Source organism: Gopherus flavomarginatus, chromosome 1 (assembly GCF_025201925.1).
Source record: "Gopherus flavomarginatus isolate rGopFla2 chromosome 1, rGopFla2.mat.asm, whole genome shotgun sequence".
Taxonomy (NCBI): Eukaryota; Metazoa; Chordata; order Testudines; family Testudinidae; genus Gopherus; species Gopherus flavomarginatus.
In genome coordinates, this window is record NC_066617.1 from 321,330,799 (window position 1) to 321,356,769 (window position 25,971).

Sequence of the window (25,971 nt, forward strand, 5' to 3'; positions counted from 1 at the left end):
AAAATTATTTAAAATTAACAATGAAAATATGGAAAATTTCTGCAGGACAAATTTGGAGAGGGAGTCACTTTCTTTTTTTAATTAAAACAGATTAAATGTCTCCATAGCTTTGCCCCTTTCTTTGATCTTATCTCCATTCACTCTATTCTTCATTCTCCTTTTCCTTTTCCACTAGGTCTCCAATTCAATCTCCCCCATGCCATTTCAATATTCTATTTCTCTTTCAATCTTCTCTCCCCTCTTGCCCATCCTTTCCTCTCCCCTCCCTACTTTTGAAGATGGTCATGAACCTGAGTTAATAAGCACTAATTAGTTTTTCCAAAAAAAAAAAAAAAAAAAAAAAAGGACAGGACAAGTGTAGGGGATATAAAAGAAAAAAGAGACAGGTGAGTATTGCTGTCATTATTTGTTTAACATCTGTGACTAGCTCTAAATTCCACACCAGTTGTTGTGGTAGCAAAACTGCAATAAACTAAGCCCCCTGATAATAACAGATAAATAATGATTGCTGAGCATACCTATTAACATCATTTGTATCATATTTTAATGGATTCCAGTCCATTCAAATCAGTAGAGGAGCCTGAATGTATCAGATTTTCCAGACAGACTACAACAATGATGATCTTCTAAGGAACCAATCAGGCCATAATGAAAATTTCCCCCTGATAATGAATTCAGTTTTTTAATGCAGTCCTATAAATAAACTGCTATTTTAAATTAACACAAAAAAGTCATTGGCCTGAAAGCTAGAAAAAAAGAAAAAAACAATTCTAAAAATGCAATGGATCATGATGGGAGCCAATCTAATTACAACGGTAAACTCATCACACAGACTGACATTGTGACGGAGTTACTGCCAACACATTTGGATTCACACTATGGTCATTACAAGCTTGGCAGTGGAACACAACAAAATAGATGTTACTGATGGGAAAGTTTCAGATCATCCAGTCTATCTTCCTGCCAATGAAAGATTGTTCCCTATATTTTCTAGTGGTTGTTCATTCTAGTTTTAAAAGACCCAAATAATAGGGATTCTACAATTTACTTTGGAAACTATTTTATAGCCTAATTACATCTAACTGTCAGGAAGCTTTTTCCTGAAGTTCAGCCTATATTTTCCTTTTTGAATATCCTTCCAGGTGGTGATATATACTTTTGGTGGCACAGTGAATAATTCCTCTACCTTACTTGGTTGCAGCAACCTTCAGATATTTCTAGATATTTACTATGCCCTCCCTTTACTCAGTCATCACTTGTCAAGCTCTTTAAGTATTGTCCATAAATCAATCTTTTCTGTCTTCCCATCATTTTGATGCTCATCAATGAACTCCCTCCAATCTTTCTAATAAGGTTACATCCAGAACTTAATAAAATATTACAGATGCTGTTGCACCACAACAGGAGAGAGAGATAGACTATTAACTAATAGGGACTTATTCACCTCCATTGGCTAGGGCAGTCAAAGAGGGCAACAATACAACAGCTCTCTTTAGAGAGCCCTGTTGGTAGAGTTTGCATGGAGTCCCAGCAGAGAGGATAATAGAGCCGCAATTGTGAGTAAATGATGGGAACTGATTTTTGTGCTAGAGCTTGTCTGGTAATTTCTATAGGGAAGGGAATATTTTGTTCAAATCAGAATATTATTATTTTACACAGTTTAATTTTACTTCAGGTGTCACAGATCAAGTACATCTTTGAATTTTTGGTGTATAATCTTTAGATGTAGATATATAAATAAATGAGGCTACAGTGTCAAATCTAGAGAATATTTCCTTATGCTATAAGAGATTAATCTAATATCTAAACTATTGAGTAATGTCTCCTGTCATGAGTTAGGTAACTTGTATATACTTTGGAAAGCTGGTTCATATGAGATATACACTATATTTTATTCCACTTGCTTTACAATTAAGAACATACTCTGTCGGGAAAGCCAAGAAAATAGAGAAGCAAACAACACAGCAGGCCTTTTGAGAGTTTGCAGTAATGCAAAAGAAATGGTACTTATTCATGAAGGAATGTATTTCAACTGTGATTTTTTTTCTTCTGGTTTATTATTGAAATAAAACATGATCACCAAAGGCATTATTTTTTAATGCTTGGAATACACAAACAAACAGACACAGTTAGTAAATCAAAGTATATAATAGCCATATTTTAGTATTTTTTGGTTTATAAAAATAAAATTATATAAAAAATTAAAATGTGATTTCATGTTCAACTGCTTCTAGTTGCTTGTTGAAAGAATAGTAGTAAAACCCATGACTGAAACCTTTTTCTTGCTAATGAAATCCAGTAAATCATGATAAAAATGTGGCTCTCTTATTCTACTGTTTTGCTAATCTTTCCTCTCCATTTTGGTGACAGTAAACCGGAGCGAAGATATTCTATAGTTAACTTTTGGAGTATCAATATTTGCTGTAGGTATATGCTATAAACTGAAGGGAAGGAGAATATTAGGGCATTCTTGTGGGTCCCATCCTCTCACTAGTGTTTTCCTCCCACAAATCTCATCAATCTTTCCTAACACATCCCTTAAATCTTGCCTTCGCCTTTCTCTCTGACCAATGTGCTGAGACTCTGTCAGATCCTACTGTTTCATGTTATACTGGCAAAAACACCTGAAATCTGGTAGTGCTGGTAAGGCATGAGTCAGCCCCCAGCCTTCTACTCATGTATCACAGGCCACAAAAGCGATCTTACAAAATAGGCAAACCTTCAAAACAAAAAGCCAAAAAGGGACTAATTGGGAAGTGCTACAGAGTTACAAATACTGAAAGGTCAGTCTTAAATATTCCATCTATGAGACCAGAATTGTAACTTTTCTGTATATTTATTATAGTTTTATGGTTTCACTTTTTAAAGTAGGCTCTACTGTTATTTTAAAAATAAAAGCGCACACAGTAATTTTCAGGGAGCTTAAAGAAATAATTACATTTGGATTATTTCCAACAAAACATTCTTCATAAAATCCACTCTCTGTTCTTGACATAAACGGAAAACTGTAATATAGATATGCTCTACCCAGGCTTCAAAATTACGTTAAAAAGGCACATTATCAACATGCTTAAAACATTTTGAAAGTTTGGTTTTACAGCTCCATAACTGAAATTGCGATACACTTAGAGACTGAGTAATATCTACTGCAACAAATTAATACATGCAAAATGTGTTGAATAATAGTTAATTTATGCTGTAATAATGACTGTGCAATATATCTGAAATCCGTGCTAATCAAGAAAAAGGCGCCCCTTCTAGCTATTACCACTACAATCATCAGCCAGTAATTTTCACCCCACCCACCTTGAGTAAAATATGACTTCAAGTGTCTGGTAAAGTATTTGCTGCTAATTTCTCAAATCAATAATTAGTACCTCTCAACAGCATGTAATAAAAAATCTAAAGATGAAGAAGCAGTTTTTATATAGAAGATCTGAATTGTTCATATTTTTGTATTAAAAGCAGGACACTTGTGGAATTATCTGTTTCATGTGGATTGTACTGATTATAAATCTAGTTTTGAGAAAACACTCTAAGATGGCTCCAGAGAAGTATAAGAAGTGGAAGATCAATGATGCTCTCTAGAAGTGGTCATTTGTTACATGCCTATTCATTACAAATAATATTCATTATAAATTAAGCCCTCTTTTTGGTTAGTGAAGAACTCTTTTCTTTGCTTCTTAATTCAAGACTCGTCCTGATTTTCTGCATTAATTCATCTGCAAATAACTATCAGCTATATGAGTTATGTGCAAATTCTTCACTTGGAACATTTCTGTGTTAACTGTGTTGTGTGGTGGGTCATCTAAGTCAGACAGCCATTTGTGCAACAATTTGTGAAATTATTAGGAATCATATATTTTCATGACTACCTCAGTTCTTTTAATCCTCAGGAACAATCAATAACAGGATTCAGGAATTACAGTGAATTGGGCTCAGTGCTTTTATTTGTGAAAATATTCACAATCATATTTTTCATTATTTTTCATTATTTGACCTGTTCTAATGTTCTTATTTGACCTCCTGACTTAAAAGTTGTCCTGGTTAAAGTTGTTTTGTTGCTGATCAGTTAGGGAACATGCTTGTTTAAAGTTATGCAATGCTCCCTTCTAACCTTTGGCAGCCGCCTGCTTTGTCCACTGCTTGCAGAAAGAGCAGCCTGTTGCAGCTGTCTGGTGGGGGCTTGCAACCAGGGTGGACCAGCAGCCCCCCTATCAGCTCCCTGCTACCCTAAGTTCCCTGTGCGGCAGCTGCCAGCAGGCTAGCAATTGCAGCTATCCCTCCCCCCACTGCCATGTGCTGCTCCTGCCCTCTGGAGCTGCTCCCAGAGCCTCCTGCGAGGAGGGTAATGTCAGGGTGTCCCTCTCCCCCCTGCTCCTACACCCTGCTTACCCCTTCTTCTCCATACAGAGCTGGGGAGGGGGAGGGACAGAGACTGGGAGAGCCTGGGGCAGCAGCTGCTCTCTCAACTTCCTGATACACTTAAAAAGACAATGCACTTGAGTGGGTCAGCTTACTTAAAGGGGCAGTGTGCATCTCTCTCTCTCTCTCTCTCTCTCTCCCCCACACACACAAGGTGTATGTCTATCTCTGTCTGCTATGCTATCTCCCTTCCCCTCCATTCCTGCTGCCTTGTAGAGTGAGAGGCTACATTAACAACAAGGTATTAACCCTTGAGACTCAGCCGAGTGCTAGTTCATCATTTAGCACAGGGGTTCTCAAACTGAGAGCCAGGACCCATCAAGGGGTCATGAGGTTATTACGTGGGGGGTTGCGAGCTGTCAGCCTCCACCCCAAACCCTGCTTTGCCTCCAGCATTTATAATAGTGTTAAATATATAAAAAATATTTTTAATTTATGGGGGAGGGGTCGCACTCAATGAAATTACACCAGAACAAGTAACTGTGTATTGATAAGAAAAGGCTCATAAGTGCAGGAGGCAGATCTTTCACTGGAGCTGGACCTAAGCTTTGGAACTCACTCCCTGAAGAGATAAGAATGAACACGGACACAACCACTTTCATAATTAAATGCAAAATTCATTTGTTCAATTTGGCTTTCCCTGGATAATTTCTTCAAACTCACACGCAAACATACAAAAAACACTCTGAACTAATAAAGGTATTTCTCCTACAATCTGGATGTATGGTGAAAGAAGGAAGGTCTATTTCAGGTGCTTGGAAGACACAAATTCAGAGTGATTTGGACATGGAGCTCTTGCTAAAGTTGACAGGATTCATGCACACATTCGCCAAATCAGAGCTTAGCCGTTAGTGCAGGGGTGGACAAACTATGGCCTGCAGCCTCGATCCTGCCAGTCAGGGCTTTGGATCCGACCCGTGGGATTGCCACTCCTGTGGCATCGGCCCTGCGCCGCTCCCGGAAGCGGCTGGCACCATGTCCCTGCGGCCCCTGAGGGAGCGGGGTGTGTGTGGAGGGAGAAGGCTCTGTGCACTGCCGTCACCTGCAGACACCACCCCCCGCAGATCCCATTGGCCGGGAATGGGGAGCCGCAGCCAATGGGCGCTTCGGGGCAGGTACCCACAAGCAAGGGCAGCATGCGGAGTCCTCTGTCTTCCCTCCCCCAGGGGATGAAGGGACATGAAGCTGGCCACTTCTGGGAGGGGCGTGGCACGGAGCCAGGGAGCCTGTCTTAGCCCTGCTGCACGCCACTGCCACCCTGGAGCCGCTCAAGGTAAGCGGCACCAGGCTGGAGACCGCAACCTGAACTCCTCCTGCATCCTACACCCCAACCCCCTGCCCTGAGCCCCCTGCCACACCCTGTACTCCAACCCCCTGCTGAGCCCCCTGCCGAGACCCTTCCCACACTCCGCACCCCTCCTGCACCCCAACCCCCTGCCCATAGCCCCTTCCTGCACACGGCACACCGCACCTCCTCCTACACTCCACACTCCCTCCTGCACCCCAACCCCCTGCCCGAGCCCTACATTCATGGCCCTGCATGCAATTCCTCCACCCAGATGTGGCCCTCAGGCCAAAAAATTTGCCCACCCTTGCCTTAGTGCGTAACAAAATAATTGCCATTATCATTATGGCTTTTGCATGTATAAGGGTTTTTCCTGTACATCTTCTTTCAATTAAGTTGGAAAAAAGTGGATACTGACACCACTGACACTCTCTCAGTTATTTCACAACTATCCATAATTGTTTCATACGACTGCTCCCAGAGAGGAAGCCAGGAGCATCCCTTGTATGGAGGCAATTAGGCAACATTGAACATGTAAGTGAACAATATTGTGAGTAAAATTCAATGAAGCAGATCTAGAGGGGTGGTTTTGATATTCTGTCAGATCAAAGAAAGAGATCACAGAAGAAAAAAGAAAAGAAATAAGAATAACTCAGAGCAAGAGCAAGAACAAGCACGTGCTTGCAAGGGTTAGCAGTGGGTGTCATTATGTAAGTCTTTTATTTTATTCGAACGGTAAGTGTGTTAATTTTTTCCTCATAATTTTTCTAGGTTCAGCCAGCAGGAAAGGCTACCATTCCAACTCTCTGTTAAAAATGTATCTATCTTGATGGTTCTTGACAACCCTATCATGTCAGCCCTCTGTAGTAGCAAAGAGTGTTTCAGCAAGAAAAAAAAAAGTGAAAACTGACGTGCTCTACTCTGCTTCCTGTGGGCATATTTCACTATAGAAGATCCAGAGGGATGCTTTGTTGTTCCTGTCAGATCAAAGAAAGAGATAAGAGAAGAAAATATCATCTTAAAATATAAAACCCAGAGGAGGGTAACTGAAAACCACTACAGGACCACCACATCATTATGACTTTTTTAATCATTTAAATACGCTAACTATAAAGTCCACAGTAAAGAAATAAATATTGTATAGGCCGTATGCTGTAGTAGCTGCCAGCAAAACTGTCCTTCTAGGATTAGTTTATGGGCATGGAAACTGACTGTCAAATGGTAGTCATTTTAATCATTTTTCAATTTGGCTGTGTGGGCTGCAGGTATGCTCAGGTATTTTGACAGGTGACTGCTCAGAACAAATATCTGAACCCAGTAACTTCTTCATATTCGTTTGTTTCTTCTGCGAATGTACGATTCATCTTTTGCTGAACATGCCGTACACATAAAGTCTAGCAGTTGTAATGCACTGCCTATCTACATTTGCGACTGAGTATGGAAAAAAAAAAAAGAAAAGAAAAGCCAGCTAGAATGTGCATACAAACCAAAAACTGTACAGTATAATGCTTCACTTGGTTTTTTAAACATTACTAATGACGAACAAATTGTGTGCTATCAAAGTAGATGGAGATCTGGCAATAATTTTAAACAAAAAAAATAAACAGTAAGCCAAAAATATTAACTTTCTGTGAGTTTATACAAAAAATGTGCTTTCAATGTTACATGTGACTAGTTTAATTATATTTTTAGTAATCAAAATGAGTAGCTCCACTTAATCATTTTCAGTTTAATGCACAAGGCAGTACTGAAAGATTATTTACATGGTTATGTTCAATGTTTTTATTTTTTTTTAAAATGAAATGTATATTAGTGTGCTGTTCATGCTTCAATCACACAATAATTTATTATGTGGAAGAATAAGGCCCTGGCTTTTCAAAAATAACTAGTGAGTTTGAGTTCTCCCACATCTGGGTACCAAACTTGAGATACATGTTTTCAAAAGAATGGGTGCTTGGAACTTCTGAAAAATCATGTCCTTTCAAAGTTTCTCAAGTTGGGCACCCAAAACTAGAGGAACTGAAAATCCCTAGTCACTTTTGAAAATTTAGGGCATGAGATTTATATTGATTAGCCTGTGAAATAGTCATTCCTAGGAGAATATAGAAGTACAAATAATACAGTAACAATTTTACTTAGTGTACTTTAGATATCATTGTTTTATGCATCAGCATTTTTAACATCAGCTCTTTGAAGTCAGCTGGAACCTGTCCAGAAAAAGGGGTTTGGATTATGATGTAAACCAACAGTAAAGACAATTCCAAATAACATCTAATGTCCAGTATAACTGCTGTTTACATATTAAAAAGAGATACAGACTTTGTACCAGAGATGTTCTGTCATGTTTCTCCACAGGAGAAGGCTGTCACAGTAAAGTTCATTATCAATTACAGCTTTACACGTACAAGATGAGTTAAGCTGTCATAATTTTCTCAGCCAGAGATCCTGTGCTGTCAAAGAATGTCAATTTTTAATCTGACACAAGGAAGAAAATTATCTGTTATTCTGACCTCTAATTTCTTGACATTTTAATGCCATAATTGCTGTGGTTAGTGCTGCAACCACGATTTCACCTGTCAAGTAAGAATGAATCAATATCCTTAAGCAGTTCCTCAAATTTTAGCATTTATTTCACAATTTAAGGTTTCTTTTTAATACAATAGATACCAGTGATATACAGGCACACCTGCAACTGAGAAATACTAAGATTACAACAACAACAACAAAATTTCCCCTTAATTTGGGCCTGACAATGTTAATTTTTACTACATAGTTCTTCCTCTTCTCCTTTTATTATAATATGAATAAAATTTTGCAATGTGCAGAATAAAAGAGAAGGTACTCAAGTTGCTAAAAAGACTCTCTTTCAAGTATTTTTATATTTTAAAAGTGGAAGACTTCCCACTTCAAATTCAACAGGGCCTAAGCCAGAAATGTAGGACTTGGATTCACTCTGAGGCATCCAGAGACACAGTTTTGGTTTGAGCTAATTACTACTTGTAATGCATTAGGGTGATTTTTTTTCCCCTCTCTCTCTCTCTGTCTCTCTCTATATGTTTGGTGGCACCATGAAATCTGAAGAATAAGTTTCAGTAAATGCAGCATGTATATTATTGAATAGTAATTCCTCTAATTCAGCGCAGATCTCGAGTTCTCAAATGCATATTTAAATGAAGAGGCACATCTTGACATACATAGTTATTGTTAATTTAAATTTTAAAAATCAGAGGTCGACCACACCCATCATGATATTAGGGTGACCACCTTTTCAAAAGGCAAAAGCGGGACACATGCAGAGCCCCCTCTGTGCCCCCACCTTCTGCTCCTCCTGTGGGGAGCCTTGGATCCTCCACTTGCCCCGGATGGGGTGATGGGATACCCAAGAGTAGCCCCGGCCCATGTCCTTGCCCCATGGGATAGACAGCTCAGGGCAGGTAGAGGGTCCATGACTCAAGGGCTCCCCGCAGCAGCCCGGGCTCTCTGGATGGCTCGTACTACTGCCCAGCTCTGGCTTCTGGCCTGGCCAGGGAGCGAGGCCTCAGGAAGAAAGGAGGAGCAGGGGGTGGAGCATCATGGCGAGGCAGGGTAAGGCCCACCTCAGCTCCCCCACCAGAAAGAGGCTGGCGCCCCTCTGCACCTCGGGCAAGTGCTGAGTAGTGCCGCAGAAGTGCTGTCCTGAAGTCATTCATCCCAGGACCAGGATTTGAACTCTGCATTTCAGGATTGTGCCACCCAATTCGGAATGGGTGGTCACCCTACATGATATTCATAAAGCTGCAGATAGAGGGACCACTAATAATGGGGCCAGGGAGGTTCTTCTGCACTAGATGGTGATAGAGTATGGGGAAGATCCATAAGCATGTGCCTTCTCCCTGTGCTGCATGGAGCACAACTTTCAAGGGGCTCCGAGTGTAGCCATATTTGTCTGTGGGGAAAAGGGTCATTTAAAAACAAGGATGGGCCATGGTTTTCTCATTGCATGAATCCTCTGGTTTTTTTCACCCGGATAGAGGAGTGCTAAAGTTACTCTCTAGAGAAGGCTGAAGCATGACCGTCTTGAAATAACTCCACAGGGTTGCCCAGTTGGTATACACAAGGATATCGGGATTTAGGTGTCTAACTGCCACTTTTGGCACCTAAGTCATTTAGGTGACACTGGGATTCACAAAACCCCTGCTGAGCAGCTGCCCAACATCCCTAAGGATCTATGTTTCTGCTATTAAAGTCCCTGAGGAGACTAAATTTCAGCAGCTGGATATGCACACAGTCACTTCAGTTTTGATGCTCTCCAGCAGCTCAGTGCCTAACTTACACCTACGCCAAAATGTGATTCACAAGCTAGGCATTCCCCTCCTAGTTTACCTCTGGGGCCCCATCTGGTAGATGTGCTCTGAACATGCTTAAACCTACATAAAATGTCCAGAATGAGGAATAAGTGGTAGTGGTGGCCCAGTACTTAGAGCATTTACCTAGGAGAACTGGGGTTCAAATCACCCCTTTACCTGATGTATGGCAGAGATTTAAACTTTGGTTTAAAAATCTGGTTAAAAAATTGGTTCTTTCACTTCCTAGCAGAGGCTACAGCTAGGCTATGGATGCATTTTAATTCTCTCTCTGGTGCAGTTACTACTGGAGTATTTATACACAGTGGAAAAAATTCAGCTGGAGAGATTTAGAGAGCCCTGTCATAAAATTCCCCATAGACCAGTGGTTAGAGCACTCCTTAGGAAAAGGGAGATCCAAGTTCAAATCCTTGCTCTGCAAAAGGGGAATTGAACACAAATCTTCCAAGTCCTGAGTAAGTGGCCAAACCACTAGGCTAAAAGTTATTAAAGGGCTATTATTACAGCTCCCCATCCTTTGCTTTTCTTCAAAAAGTGCTGACCTGTCTTAGGCACCTAACTCCAGGAAAGGATTCATGGCTGAATCCCAAGTGGAGAAAAGCACCTCCCTTTGCCCTGAGTTAGGCACCTAGCATGCTTTGATGGATGGGGTATAGGCCTCACCCCTCTCCTTGGCATTTCCTATGGGTTAGCTCAGGCACCTCTCCTCTCAGCATGTCGTCCTTTGTGATGCACCTAACTCTCCTCTTGCCTTGCATACATAGGTGCTGGTACTAGGGTGTGTGTGTGCTGCCACACCGCCTGGCTTGAAGTGGTTTCCATCATATACAGGGTTTAAAGTTTGGTTCAATGGCTCTCAGCACCCCAACTATAAAAATTCTAGCACCTCTGCTTGTATAAAGGGTCTGGGCACCTCAATTTGTGAATTCCATTTGGTGACAGGGCACAGTTAAATACTGCAATGTGGAATATGGCAGCACCCAAGTTCCCCTTGTGAATGCCACCCCAGTGTTCAACTGAGGCACTCAGTTGGGGGAGATGGTTGGGAAATGTTCGGGAGATCTCCACGCCAGAACATAACCTGGAGAGGGAAGTAAACAAAGTGAGCGGGGATACCCTTGCGGCCCCAAGATTTGATCCAAGGAGGAATAGTGGAGTAGAAACCAGAGTAACGGGTGATGCTGGTGGCAGACAGTTTGTGCACGACGGGGGAAAGAATGTCACTGACGCCAAACGCCGAAAATTAAAAGGTTTGTACACTAACGCGAGGAGCCTAGGTAACAAGATGGAGGAACTGGAGTTACTCGTGCAGGAAGTGAAGCCGGATATTATAGGGATTACCGAAACCTGGTGGAATAGTACTCATGACTGGAGCACGGGTATTGAAGGCTATGTGCTGTTCAGAAAAGACAGGAAGAAAGGCAAAGGTGGGGGAGTAGCCTTGTACATCAATGATGAAATTAAATGTAGCGAAATAAGATGCGATGGAATGGATAACACGGAGTCCGTCTGGGCAAAAATCACGCTGGGTAAAAAAGCAACTAGAGCTTCCCCTGAGATAGTGCTTGGGGTGTGCTACAGACCGCCGGGATCGGATTGGGATATGGATAGAGACCTCTTTAATGTCTTTAGTGAAGTAAACACAAAGGGGAACTGTGTGATTATGGGGGACTTCAACTTCCCGGATATAGACTGGAGGACGAGTACTTGCACGAATAATAGGGGTCAGATTTTTCTGGATGTGATTGCGGATGGATTTCTTCATCAAGTAGTTGAAGCACCTACTAGAGGGGATGCCATTTTAGACTTGGTGTTGGTGAGCAGTGAGGACCTTGTAGAAGAAATGGTGGTAGGGGACAACCTTGGTTCGAGTGATCATGAGCTGATTCAGTTCAAACTAGATGGAAGGATAAACAAATGTAGATCTGCGATTAGGGTTTTTGACTTCTCGAGGGCTAATTTTAAAGAGTTAAGGAAATTAGTTAGGGAAGTGGATTGGACAGAGGAATTAGTGGATTTAAATGTGGAGGAGGCCTGGAATTACTTTAAGTCACAGCTGCGGAGACTGTCGGAAGCCTGCATCCCGAGAAAGGGGAAAAGAACCATGGGCGGGAGTTGCAGGCCAAACTGGATGAGCAAGCAACTCAGAGAGGGGATTAGACAAAAGCGGAAAGCTTACAGGGAGTGGAAGGAAGGCAGGATCAGTAAAGAAAGCTACCTTGCTGAGGTCAGAACATGTAGGGATAAGGTGAGGAAGGCTAAAAGCCGCATTGAACTGGAACTTGCAAAGGGAATCAAAACCAATAGTAAAAGGTTCTACAGCCACATAAATAAGAAGAAAACAAAGAAAGAAGAAGTGGGGCCGCTATACACTGAGGATGGAATGGAGGTTAAGGATAACCTAGGCATGGCCCAACATCTAAACAAGTACTTTGCCTCGGTTTTTAATAAGACTAGTGAGGAACCTTGCGATGATGGAGGGATGATAAACGGGAATGTGGATATGGAAGTGGATATTACTGCAACTGAGGTAAAGGCCGTACTTGAACAGCTCGATGGGTCGAAGTCGGAGGGCCCGGACAATCTCCACCCGAGGATATTAAAGGAACTGGCGCGTGAAATTGCGAGCCCGTTAGCGAGAATTTTTAAGCGATCGATAATCTCGGGTGTTGTGCCGTATGACTGGAGGATTGCTAATGTAGTTCCTATTTTTAAGAAAGGGAAAAAGAGTGATCCGGGTAATTATAGGCCTGTTAGCTTGACGTCTGTAGTATGTAAGGTCTTGGAAAAAATTTTAAGAGAGAAAGTAGTTAAGGACATAGAGGTCAATGGTAATTGTGACGAATTGCAACACGGATTTACTAAAGGTAGATCGTGCCAAACCAATCTGATCTCCTTCTTTGAGAAGGTGACGGATTACTTAGATAAAGGAAATGCGGTAGATATAATTTACTTAGATTTCAGTAAGGCGTTCGACACGGTTCCGCACGGGGAGCTGTTAGTTAAATTGGAAAAGCTGGGAGTGAATATGAAAGTTGTAAGGTGGATAAGGAACTGGTTAAAGGGGAGACTCCAGAGGGTCGTATTGAAAGGTGAACTGTCGGACTGGAAGGAGGTCACCAGTGGAGTCCCTCAAGGATCGGTTTTGGGACCGATCTTATTTAACCTTTTTATTACTGACCTTGGCACAAAGAGCGGGAATGTGCTAATAAAGTTCGCGGATGACACGAAGCTGGGGGGTATTGCTAACACGGAGAAGGACAGGGATGCTATTCAGGAAGATCTGAACCACCTTGTAAACTGGAGTAATAGAAATAGGATGAAATACAATAGTGAAAAGTGCAAGGTCATGCATTTAGGAACTAATAATAAGAATTTTGGATATACGTTGGGGGCGCATCAGTTGGAAGCGACGGAAGAAGAGAAGGACCTTGGGGTACTGGTTGATAGCAGGATGACTATGAGTCGCCAATGTGATACGGCTGTTAAAAAAGCAAATGCGATTTTGGGATGCATCAGGCGGGGTATTTCCTGCAAGGATAAGGAGGTGTTAGTACCGTTGTATACGGCGTTGGTGAGACCCCATCTGGAATACTGTGTGCAGTTCTGGTGTCCCATGTTCAAGAAGGATGAATTCAAACTGGAACAGGTTCAGAGACGGGCTACGAGGATGATCCGAGGAATGGAAAAACTGCCTTATGAAAGGAGACTCAAAGAGCTTGGCTTGTTTAGCCTGGCCAAAAGAAGGCTGAGGGGGGATATGCTCGCCCTATATAAATATATCAAGGGGGTTAACGTTAGGGAGGGAGAGGAATTATTTAAGTTTAGTACTAATGTAACCACGAGGACGAATGGGTATAAACTGGATATTAGGAAGTTTAGGCTTGAAATTAGACGAAGGTTTCTGACCATTAGGGGAGTGAAGTTCTGGAATAGCCTTCCGAGGGAAGTAGTAGGGGCAAAAGACTTTCCTGGCTTTAAGACAAAGCTTGATAAGTATATGGAGGGGATGTTATGATAGGATCGTTAATTTGGGCAATTGATCTTGAACTACCACCAGACAGGTCTGCTCAATGGTCTGCGGGGAGATGTTGCATGCGATGGGTACTGAGTTGCTGCGGAGAACTCCTTCTTGGGTGCTGGCTGCTGACTCTTGCCCACATGCTCAGGGTTTAGCTGATCGCCATATTTGGGGTCGGGAAGGAATTTTCCTCCAGGGCAGATTGGCAGGTGCCCTGGAGGTTTTTCGCCTTCCCCTGCAGCGTGGGGCACGGGTCGCTTGCTGGTGGTGTCTCTGCAGCTTGAGGTCTTCAAACCATTTTTGAGGATTTCAAAAACTCAATCCTGGGATAGGGGTTGTATAAAATTGGATGGGTGGGGTTCTGTGGCCTGCCTTGTGCAGGAGGTCAGACTAGATGATCAGATTGGTCCCTTCTGACCTATGAGTCTATGAGTCTATGAGTCTATAAGTTGAGTGCTAAGCCAGGATTTCTGCAAAATAGCAAATATGTGAAAATAGTGTGCTCAGCTGTGTGCGCAAACTGGCAACTATATGGTCAGTTGGGACACAAATGTACTTTCATAAGAGTGAATATTATCAAAAGGTGACAGAGTGCTAACTTTGTTGTGTTCCCAAATGACAAAAAGTGTCATGGATTTGGATCTGGATCTTGATCCCTCTTCTAAAATTGGGAGGTGTTCAAATTTGAGGCATTGGGCCATCTATACTGAAAGATAGCACAAAAATAATTAGTTAGGTGTGGGGATCTGATTCTCTCTTGTTGAACACAAAAGTGTTTTTACCTAGAAGATATTTTTCCCCTAAACAAAGGCAGGAGCTGGGGATGCACGGCAAATAACGATTTAAACCCCCAGCCAGGATGGAGGGGAAGAATTCCCTTTTATGACTGGGAGGTTTTTATCTTACCACACTGACCTGCTGATTTGCTGTTCTCACCTTTTATTTGTGGACAAATTGACATCGGGGGTGGGAAAGGCAGTAAGGAACGATCTTTTATTCAGCCAACCTGTGTTGATTATGTTGCTTTGTGATCAACGGCAGACTTTGAACAGCAGTTATTGTATTGAGAAAATGTTCAACTTTTCTTTAAAAAGATCTTTTATATTCAACTATTACCAAGTTAAAATATCAAGCACAACAGTTCACAATCTGCTGTGATATAATACATATGACAAAAAGGAATTTGATTTTCTAGTGTTTATGTATGTATATTTTATTGGGTTTAAAACATACCCTCTTGCTCATATATTGTTCAGTGATCCGCTAAAATCAGTTGTTAAAATAAGAAAATGGTATTTAAAAACATAAAAGTCCATTTTTTTTTTACAGAAGCAAATCATAACTAAAATGTGCAGTTGTAATAAAAACATATCATCCATGCCTGAACCTCTAATAAATACTGATCCAGATATCAAATACCTTTTTATTGAACAGAGAACCTATATACCATTTATGCTTATAGTTCAAATAAATCTGAAAAGCCTCCAAATCTGCCTGTATATATCCATACGATCTTGTATGTGTGATCACATATGGGCAAAAAGTGAACAAGAAGGTATTTTTACTCTGCAAAGAATACAGAGCAGGATTACTATTTGAAATCTTTTAGAGGAACAAGTATGTTATGTGTCTAGGTATGAGGAACTGAAGGGCATTCAGATTTCTTTTCTCTTTTTTTAATTGAACATTTTGCTCTCATTATCACTAAAAATAACCTTTCACGTGAAAATTTTCTTCTTGTGTGTGGAATGAAGAAGAAAATGGAGCTGTGAGAAGTGGTTTAGAGTGCACAGGGAAGCATAAGAAAGAAGAGACATATATGTTAATGACTAAGAGGGCATGGGTTAGACGTGCATGTGGGAGCACAAAAACATCTCCCTGATTTTAAAAAAAAATCCTGACAATAAATTGTGCATGTAACTTAGCTCACAAGAGAGTTGAAGATGCTCATCATGTCACAAGATGTTAAGCAAAGCACACTGACCTCAATTCTACAAGCCATCCTTTGTGGAGAGGCCCTTGAAGTCTGACACAAAGGTCTGTGCATGCAAATCAGGGCCTTATGTATTGCATTACCTCTATTATTGCACATATTGTCATATTGAACTACTAAGTATTGCACTCCTTTTCTTTCATTGCATAAGCACCTTATTTATACTTTCAAAAATTATTGTTCTTCTGTGCATGCAGATCTGCATTTTATTGCCTCTAATTATGCTCTAAGTCTCTGGAATCTGCAAACAATTATGCACGTACTTAATTTTAAGCACTTGAGTAGTCTCATTGGAGTCAATGGGTCTCATCAAATGCTTAAAATAGGGTACTAGAATAAATGTTTGCAGGATCTGGTCCTTAAAATACACCTTCTGAAGTTCCAGCTCTAAGAATCTAATGATCAGATTTTTTTTTTAGTGTCTCTATTCTTGGTTAGCAATCTAAATGGTAAAAAGACATTCAAATGCTTTATTCCAAAAAATTAGCCTCACTGAATCCAAATGTTTCTTTGATGGCTGTTTCTTTTTCACAATCTACTAGCTTTCTGTCTTCAAGATTAAAAACAAAAAAACACAAAACAAAAACAACTCATCTCCCCCTCCCCTGAAAAAAAAAAAATACCAAAGCCTGCTAGTGTATAAATTATTACTGTTTTGCATACAACAGATGGCAGATATCTGGGGGAATGGACGACTGTGTGCATAGCTTCATCACAGCAGCACTCATCTAGCAGCTGTTGTATCTTCACACTTTTCACCTAATTTTTAATCATTTTACCCAATGCATGAATGATACTTATAGCAATAATTCTTAATAATTTTACTAAAAACAAGCACACTGACTGTAAATAAAACACATATGAGGATAGCAACATGATTCTGCCCAGATGGCTAGTGTAAACATAGTTGAACAAAATAACCGCACAAAAAATCCCACAAAACAACACAACACACAAAAAATTAAACCTAAAAACCTCCTTTAATGGTAACATTTGATTGTACATCACAGAAAGAAAACCTAAAGTAATTTGAACTAATTCTATATGTCAGCCTGTAAAGTATAATTCTATTAAATGTTAGGCATTTTCCTCTGACTCATGACCACAGTGCAAAGTAATCTTTTTATTTCAACTTTTCAGTTTTACTAAGTGAATCAATCAGATGCTAATTGTAAAGATGGTTCATTTTGTAAAGCATAACTTGCACTATAATAAATGGAGTGCATATTAACTGTATTACATATGACAGTGCTTCCTAGCAAAGAAAATACTGCCCAGAACTACACCTCTTTGACATTTAAACATACTTGACTTTCCATTTTTGGAATCATCTAGGATCCCAGGCTCTGAATAAAGTCAATAAAATCAAGCCAAAAAGGATTATTTTTTAAACTAAAAAAAAGATGATACATTAATGATGCCTGGGAGATGACATCAGTTTTTAGAATGACATGATAGTAAATGCTTACCTCCCTGAGGACAGGATCAGTGATACTATCCAGATTCACAGAGCCTTCATATGTTAGATAGTGGAAAACATTGAGTGCACGCACTGCTTCTGGTCCTCGTTGCTTGTAGCCAAATATAAGGTCAATCCATTGATGAAGCTGGCATGATACAAACTCACTTTCCAGTGCCTGGAAATGAAATTCAAAGTCAGGGAAAAATACTGTTTCTCACATTTATATGCTTAAATTCTGTCTTCACTTTTCTTATTGCCTGAAGAAACTGTACTGTACAGCGCTACGATTCTTGTTCATACTTACAGTATATATCTGAAGACCTTCAAAAAAACATTAAACAACCATTCAACGAATTATATAGTGAAAAAAATTAAAGGACATTATTCTGTGCAACACAAGTGGTGAGGAGACGGTACTAAACTGCAGCCATAGAAGTGATGATAGCAATAAAGGTTGAGCCTCTCTCTCTATTACAGAGAAACATCTACCTACCTTTAGATGTCACTGCCAGCATTGGGAGCTTTGAAAGGCTCAGAGAAGGCATAGGATGCCCTTAAATTCCTTCCACTAGCAAACCACTTATCTTGCTTGCCCACTGGTTACTATCTGCAAACATACACAGTTCTCTTCTACAGGTTCTTAGTGTGTATGTAAGCATTAAAAGATTACATTAATGGATTTGTTATACCAGTACTACGACTGGTCAAAAATTTTCCAGTAAAATTATTTTTTGGGGGAAAATTGTTTCAATTAAACAAATGGTTTTGTAATAGTTGCCTCCCTTTCTGTCAAAAAGTGAAATATTTCAATTTGGATATCCTGCCATGGTGCATCCTTGGAGTTATAGTTTGGTATCGTCAATACTAGTATAACCATCCTGAACTTTGACTTTTGAATAAAATGTTCCGTTGTTCAAGGTCCAGAAGGGGTCTCTGTCTTTTTGGGGGACCAAGAAGTAAGGGGAATAGAAACCTCTTCCTTGATATTGAGGTGTAATTCACTCTATTGCCACTCACAAGAGGACGGAGTCTGCCTCCTGGCAAAGAATCACCTTATGACAGTGATCCCTGAAGGGGATCCAGGAAGGAAGTTTGCATGGATGGAGGGAGGGAAAGAAACTCTATGTAGTATCCTTGATGGATAATTTATAAGACCCAACTGTCTGTCATTATGGAGTCCAAACTGTGTGCAAAACCTGCAGGGCATCCCTCGGAATAATGTGGGTATATTGGATGTCACCAATATCGGTGGGTGGATCTTGACCATGACATCAAAAAGCAGCCCTTAGCAAGTGGCTGGAAACAGGAAGAGTTCATGGCAGCAGAGATGGCTGAAAACAGAGGCCTCTGATCCTTCGCGGTTTACACAGGAGGTTGGCTGGGTGTTGCTGGCAGAATGCCCAAGTCCCCGGTATGGGGAGAAAAACTACCTATATTAATTATACTAAAACTTTAACTAATATGCTAATATGTACAATAAATTATTTACAAATTTGTTTAGCGAGTAATAATAATAAAAGCTGGAGAAATGTGTGGATGCAGGGATTCTGACTCAGGCGATATGGGAGTAAGGAGGTGAATTACTGTGCATGTGCAGGCCAACAGACATTGCTTGCTAGAATTTCCAGACTTGCACACATGGCATGCACACATGTGGAATACACATAGAACTCAATGAAGAATGTTAAGTTTGGATACAGATGCAAACTTCTACAAAATTCAGATCAAGTGCTCTGTTTCAGGCCATCTTATGAGAACATGCCTCGGTATGGTTGCCAACCCTCCAGGATTGCCCTGGAATCTACAGGAATTAAAGATTAATCTTTAACTAAATAGTATGTCATGTGAGGAAACCTCCAGGAACAGGTCCAACAAAAATTGGCAACTGTGTGCCTGAGCTATAAAATCCAGAACTGGACAGTTTTTGGAGATTTGGATCTGACAATCCAGTTCATAACAGTCTTCTTTGTTATATATGTGACCTACATTCACTACTGTAGCTCCAGTAAAGGCCATTGGCTTGTCCTTGCCAAGAATGCTAATAGACATAGTCTTATGAAATTGTTATCCGTTACCAAAACTGCCAAAACATAGGTTAAATGCAAAAGGAAAGTGAAAGTAATACTATAAAGCTCAACAAGCTTATATGTGAAAGAGTGGTTGATGCCAGAATGGGCCATGGTTTGAACAAACATAGCTACTGTCATTTGGTGCTTGGGAACCTTTTGTGCAATGTCATAGCTCTGGTCCAGGTCAAGAAATCCTGGGCTAGAAACTGTGCTTGGGTATTGGAGACCCATTGACCTGAAGCAACTTCTTGTTAGCTCTGGAGATCTACAGGACATGGGAATTAACATTATTAGCCATGTGACAAAGGTAGTGGTTCTTTTATTCAAGCAAGCACCTCTGTCTCATGATGAGTGTTGTGCTCCATGTTGGCACTATACATTCTCTCTCTCTGCCCAAACCTAGATATGGAGCTCTAGAGCAGTTAGAAATATAAACGATTGTGATAAGGCTGTCGATACATTAAATGCTGCACTGATTTATGCTGATAATCTGAAAGTGGCCTGAGGATAGGATGTTTTTCACTATATTATGTTTTATTCCTTTTTGCTGAATATTTTGAATATTTTATTCCTTATTCCATATACAGAATATGAACCTAAAGGATCTTCGGAAGAAGAAAATAATGTAGAGGGCAAGAACATAACAGTTTTATGCCCAGCTTCTCCAAATGCAACATTAGTATAGCCACATTAAATAATTTTTTAATATACAGCTGCAACTCAATGAATTGTGTCATTATCTGGCTGAATGTGTCTGGCTAGCTTTAAAATGAAGATATTTACTTATCTGGAGTAAAGGAATTAGGCTCTTAAATTAGCACTTCTAAATAACCTATAATCATCTTTAATTTCTTGAAAATAAAACCAGCATCAACATAACCACTTAAATCAGGTTTTCAGTTAATCACTAATTGTAGGGAGAGCTGGCAGCAACCCCCTATATTTAGGTTGCTTAACATTTTCCTTTGCCTGGCTATGTCGGAAAAAAGACAGGAAGCACCAGATATGGTTTTAATTAGGCCACAAATTTATTCTTAAAAATCTGGGAGTACTCAGAAGATAAAAGTGCACAGTGCAGGTAATTCCACATACATTTCTATATACTCAAGAGGCTGCTGTCAGCCCTCCCTCTTTCCAATCCTGGTGCTGCCCATCCTGCTGCTGGGACCCTTCCACCACTTCCCTCCCTTATGAGGGATAGGGATGCTGTCATAAACAGATAGCTAAGGGTTAATGTCTCTTTCACCTGAAGCACCTGACCAGAGGACCAATCAGGAAACCGGATTTTTTCAACTTTGGGTGGAGGGAATTTTGTGACTGAGGTCTTTGTTTTCTGTCTGCCTGTTTTTTCTCTGAGCTTTGGAGAAGTACTTTCTACTCTCTAGTCTTCTGTTTCTAGTGTAAGGACAAAGAGATCAGATAGTAAGTTCTATGGTTTCTTTTCTTTGGTATTTGCATGAATATAAGTGCTGGAGTGCTTTGATTTGTATTCTTTTTGAATAAGGCTGTTTATTCAATATTCTTTTAAGCAATTAACCCTGTGTTGTATCATCTTAATACAGAGAGCACATTTGTATGTATTTTTCTTTCTTTTTATATAAAGCTTTCTTTTAAGACCTGTTGAAGTTTTCTTTATTTCAGGGAAATTGAGTCTGTACTCACCAGGGAATTGGTGGGAGGAAGAAATCGGGGAGATCTGTGTGTTGGATTGCTAGCCTAATTTTGCATTCCCTCTGGGGGAATAGGAAAGTACTTTTTGTTTCCAGGATTGGGAACAGAGAGGGGGGAGTCTCTGTGTAGTTTCACAGAGCTTGTGTCTGTGTATCTCTCCAGGAGCACCTGGAGGGGGGAAGGGGAAAAGGATTATTTCCCTTTGTTGTGAGACTCAAGGGATTTGGGTCTTGGGGTCCCCAGGGAAGGTTTTTCAGGGGGACCAGAGTGCCCCAAAACACTCTAATTTTTTGGGTGGTGGCAGCAGGTACCAGGTCCAAGCTGGTAACTAAGCTTGGAGGTTTTTATGCTAACCCCCATATTTTGGACGCTAAGGTCCAAATCTGGGACTAAGGTTATGATATGGTGGCAGCGGTGGGATATAGACAGAATCAAGAAGCCAGTAGGAATATTATATTTTTCTTTTCTCTGCTAAGGGCTTTTTAGCAGAGAGAGAAACAGTTGGTTTTAAAAGGCAACCAAAGGAAATTTTTTTTTTCTGCTCTCTCTGGCAGTTTGTGGCTTGCATAATAAGCAAGAAGCCATTAAGAAACTGTTGAGGGTCTTTTGTCATGCAATAGCCCTCCCATTAGGAGGCAAGTACCAGCACTTATATGCATGCAAATAAAGTGGTTTTTCTGGTTTCCCTTCATTGAACATTAGCTAGAGAGAGAAAAGGAAAATTAGCTAAAGGCACTGTTGCTAGGCAGACTTCAGGAGGCAACAGAGAACCTGCAGTTCAGAAGATAAACACCGGAGGGCACCCCAACACAAGAAAACAGGAATCATGACTTCTAAGGCAAAAATTGAGGCCGAAGAACAAATCAAAGAAGCTGAACACAGGCGACAACTGGAAATAAAACAAAAAGAGATGGAGATGAAAGAAAGAGAAGAACAGATCAAAGAGGCAGCCTACCAAAGAGAACAGGCAGCCTACCAAAGAGAACAAGCAGCCCAAGAGGCAGCACACAAAAGAAAACTAGAGGAAGAAGAGTTCGCCCACTGAAGGAAACAAGAAGAAGAAGAGTTGGCCCACCGCCGAGAAATGGAAAAGCACCAAAAAGAAATGGAAAAACAACAAAAAGAGAATGAAGAGAAGGAAAAACAGAGAAAACATGAACTGGAGTTGGCAAAAGCTGGGCTGCATGTGCCAGCCAACCCTAACAACCCGGCGCCAAATATTGCTCCACAGCACAGGAAATTTCCCACCTACAAGGCAGGTGATGACACCGAGGCCTTCTTGGAAAATTTTGAAAGAGCCTGTCTTGGGTACAGCATTCCCGAAGACCAGTACATGGTAGAATTGAGGTCACAGCTCAGTGGACCTTTAGCAGAGGTGGCAGCTGAAATGCCTAAGCTGCAACTGAATGACTATAAACTTTTTCAAACCAAGGCCAGATACCGAATGGGGATAACTCCAGATCATGCCCGTCGGCGCTTCAGAACCCAAAAGTGGAAACCAGAGGTGTCATTTCCCAAACACGCCTACTACATTGCAAAAAACTATGAGGCCTGGATAACAGGAAACAACATTCAAACCTTGGAAGAACTGAACCTCCTCATACAAATGGAGCAGTTCTTGGATGGTGTTCCTAAAGACATCACACGGTACATACAAGATGGAAATCCCAAAGATATCGCTGAGGCGGGGGAAATTGGAGCCAAATGGATGGAACTGGCAGAAAGCAAGAAAGCTACTGTCAAGGGGAACGATTACCCCAGGGGGCACACAGACCATAAACCCTACAACCGAGGACAGCCAAAGACCCCACATACCACCCAAGTAAAGCCACAGATACCCTACCCTTCCACCTCACCAGTCTCCAGTAACTCACTTCGGCCCAGTGACCCATCAGATGGAAGATGCTTTAAGTGTAATGAACTGGGACATATCAAGGCCAACTGTCCCAAGAACACCATGCGAGTGCAATTCATTACACCACCATCACACCAAAGATCCCCAGGCCCGGATGCCTCTCAAATACCTTTGGAGCGAAGGGAAAATTTGAGAGTGGGCGGAAAGAAGGTTACTGCGTGGAGAGACACGGGGGTACAAGTGTCAGCTATCCACCAATCCTTCGTTGACCCCAAATTCATCAACCCAAAGGCCAAAGTTACAATTTACCCCTTCATGTCACAAGCTGTAGACTTGCCTACAGCTCAACTGCCTGTCCAGTACAAAGGCTGGTCAGGAATGTGGACTTTTGCAGTCTATGACAATTATCCTATCCCCATGCTACTGGGGGAAGACTTGGCCAACCAGGTGAGGCGGGCCAAGAGAGTGGGAATGGTTACACGTAGCCAAACCAGGCAAGCTTCCAGACCCATTCCTGATCCTGAGCCGTCCACAGAGGCCCCGTCTGTGTTACCAGAGACCCAGACAGAGGTAGTGGACCCGGATTCCATGCCTACCACTGAAACAGCCACAGCATCTCCAGTCCCAGGCCCGGAACTGGAACAGCAACCAGCACCAGCAAGTGCAACCACATCTTCAAACTCAAAGCCAGAGGGCGCCAGCGAGCCAGAACTGGCAGAAGCAACAGACAGCCATACCCAAAAGGCTCAGCCAGAGCCTAAAATACCCTCAGGTGCACCAGCGGAGAGCGGTACACCAGCAACGGAAACAACCCCATCACCTACATCGCTTCCAGAGGGACCAAGCCCAAGTCCACAGTCTGAGGAAGAACTGGTGACCCCAGCCTCAAGGGAATAGTTCCAGGCTGAGCAGGAAGCGGATGACAGCCTTCAGAAAGCTTGGGCGGCGGCACGGAGCACCCCACCGCCTCTCAGCTCTTCTAATCGATCCCGGTTTGTTATAGACCAAGGACTTTTATACAAGGAAATTCTTTCTGGTGGACACCGGGAAGAATGGCAGCCGCAAAAACAGTTGGTGGTTCCAACTAAGTACCGGGGGAAGCTCTTAAGCTTAGCCCATGATCATCCCAGTGGCCATGCTGGGGTGAACAGAACCAAGGACCGGTTGGGGAAGTCCTTCCACTGGGAGGGGATGGGCAAGGACGTTGCCAAGTATGTCCGGTCTTGTGAGGTATGCCAAAGAGTGGAAAAGCCTCAAGACCAGGTCAAGGCCCCTCTCCAGCCACTCCCCATAATTGAGGTCCCATTTCAGCGAGTAGCTGTGGATATTCTGGGCCCTTTCCCAAAAAAGACGCCCAGAGGAAAGCAGTACGTACTGACTTTAGTGGACTTTGCTACCCGATGGCCGGAAGCAGTAGCTCTAGGTAACACCCGGGCTAACACTGTGTGCCTGGCCTTAACAGACATCTTTGCCAGGGTAGGTTGGCCCTCCGACATCCTTACAGATTCAGGGTCTAATTTCCTGGCAGGGACCATGGAAAAACTGTGGGAAACTCATGGGGTGAATCACTTGGTTGCCACCCCGTACCACCATCAAACCAATGGCCTGGTGGAAAGGTTCAATGGAACTTTGGGGGCCATGATACGAAAATTCATCAACGAATTCTCCAATAATTGGGACCTAGTGTTGCAGCAGTTGCTGTTTGCCTACAGGGCTGTACCACATCCCAGTTTAGGGTTTTCACCGTTTGAACTTGTGTATGGTCACGAGATTAAGGGGCCATTACAGTTGGTGAAGCAGCAATGGGAGGGGTTTACGCCTTCTCCAGGAACTAACATTCTGGACTTTGTAAGCAACCTACAAAGCACCCTCCGACACTCTTTAGCCCTTGCTAGAGAGAACCTAAAGGATGCTCAAGAAGAGCAAAAGGCCTGGTATGACAGACATGCCAGAGAACGTTCCTTCAAGGTAGGAGACCAGGTTATGGTCTTGAAGGCGCAACAGGCCCATAAAATGGAAGCATCATGGGAAGGGCCATTCACGGTCCAAGAGCGCCTGGGAGCTGTAAACTACCTCATAGCATTTCCCAATTCCTCACTAAAGCCTAAAGTGTACCATGTTAATTCTCTCAAGCCTTTCTATTCCAGAGACTTACAGGTTTGTCAGTTTACAGTCCAGGGAGAGGATGCTGAGTGGCCTGACGGTGTCTACTACGACGGGAAAAAAGACGGTGGCGTGGAAGAGGTGAACCTCTCAACCACCCTGGAACGTCTGCAGCGGCAACAAATCAAGGAGCTGTGCACTAGCTTCACCCCATTGTTCTCAGCCACCCCAGGACGGACTGAACGGGCATACCACTCCATTGATACAGGTAATGCTCACCCAATCAGAACCCCACCCTACCGAGTGTCTCCTCATGCCCAAGCTGCTATAGAACGGGAGATCCAGAACATGCTACAGATGGGTATAATCCGCCCATCTACCAGTGCATGGGCATCTCCAGTGGTTCTGGTACCCAAACCAGATGGGGAAATACGCTTTTGCGTGGACTACCGTAAGCTAAATGCGGTAACTCGTCCGGACAACTATCCAATGCCACGCACCGATGAGCTATTGGAGAAGTTGGGACGTGCCCAGTTCATCTCTACAATAGACTTAACCAAGGGGTACTGGCAAGTACCACTAGATGAACCTGCCAAGGAGAGGTCAGCATTCGTCACCCATGCGGGGGTGTATGAATTCAATGTCCTTCCTTTCGGCCTTCGAAATGCACCCGCCACCTTCCAGAGGCTGGTAGATGGTCTACTAGCTGGACTGGGAGAATTTGCAGTTGCCTACCTCGATGAT

At 42.0% G+C, this 25,971-nt stretch overlaps 1 protein-coding gene across 10 annotated transcripts in view; it reads right to left on the reverse strand.

The window, feature by feature from the left end:
* NBEA (neurobeachin) overlaps positions 1-25,971 on the reverse strand; it is an 881,590-nt gene that overhangs the window by 49,605 nt on the left and 806,014 nt on the right. For all 10 annotated transcript variants that reach the window (XM_050937106.1, XM_050937099.1, XM_050937102.1 and 7 more), the window contains one exon: positions 17,537-17,704. In XM_050937106.1, coding sequence (XP_050793063.1) covers positions 17,537-17,704 — 168 coding nt within the window. The remainder of the gene's footprint in view (positions 1-17,536; positions 17,705-25,971) is intronic.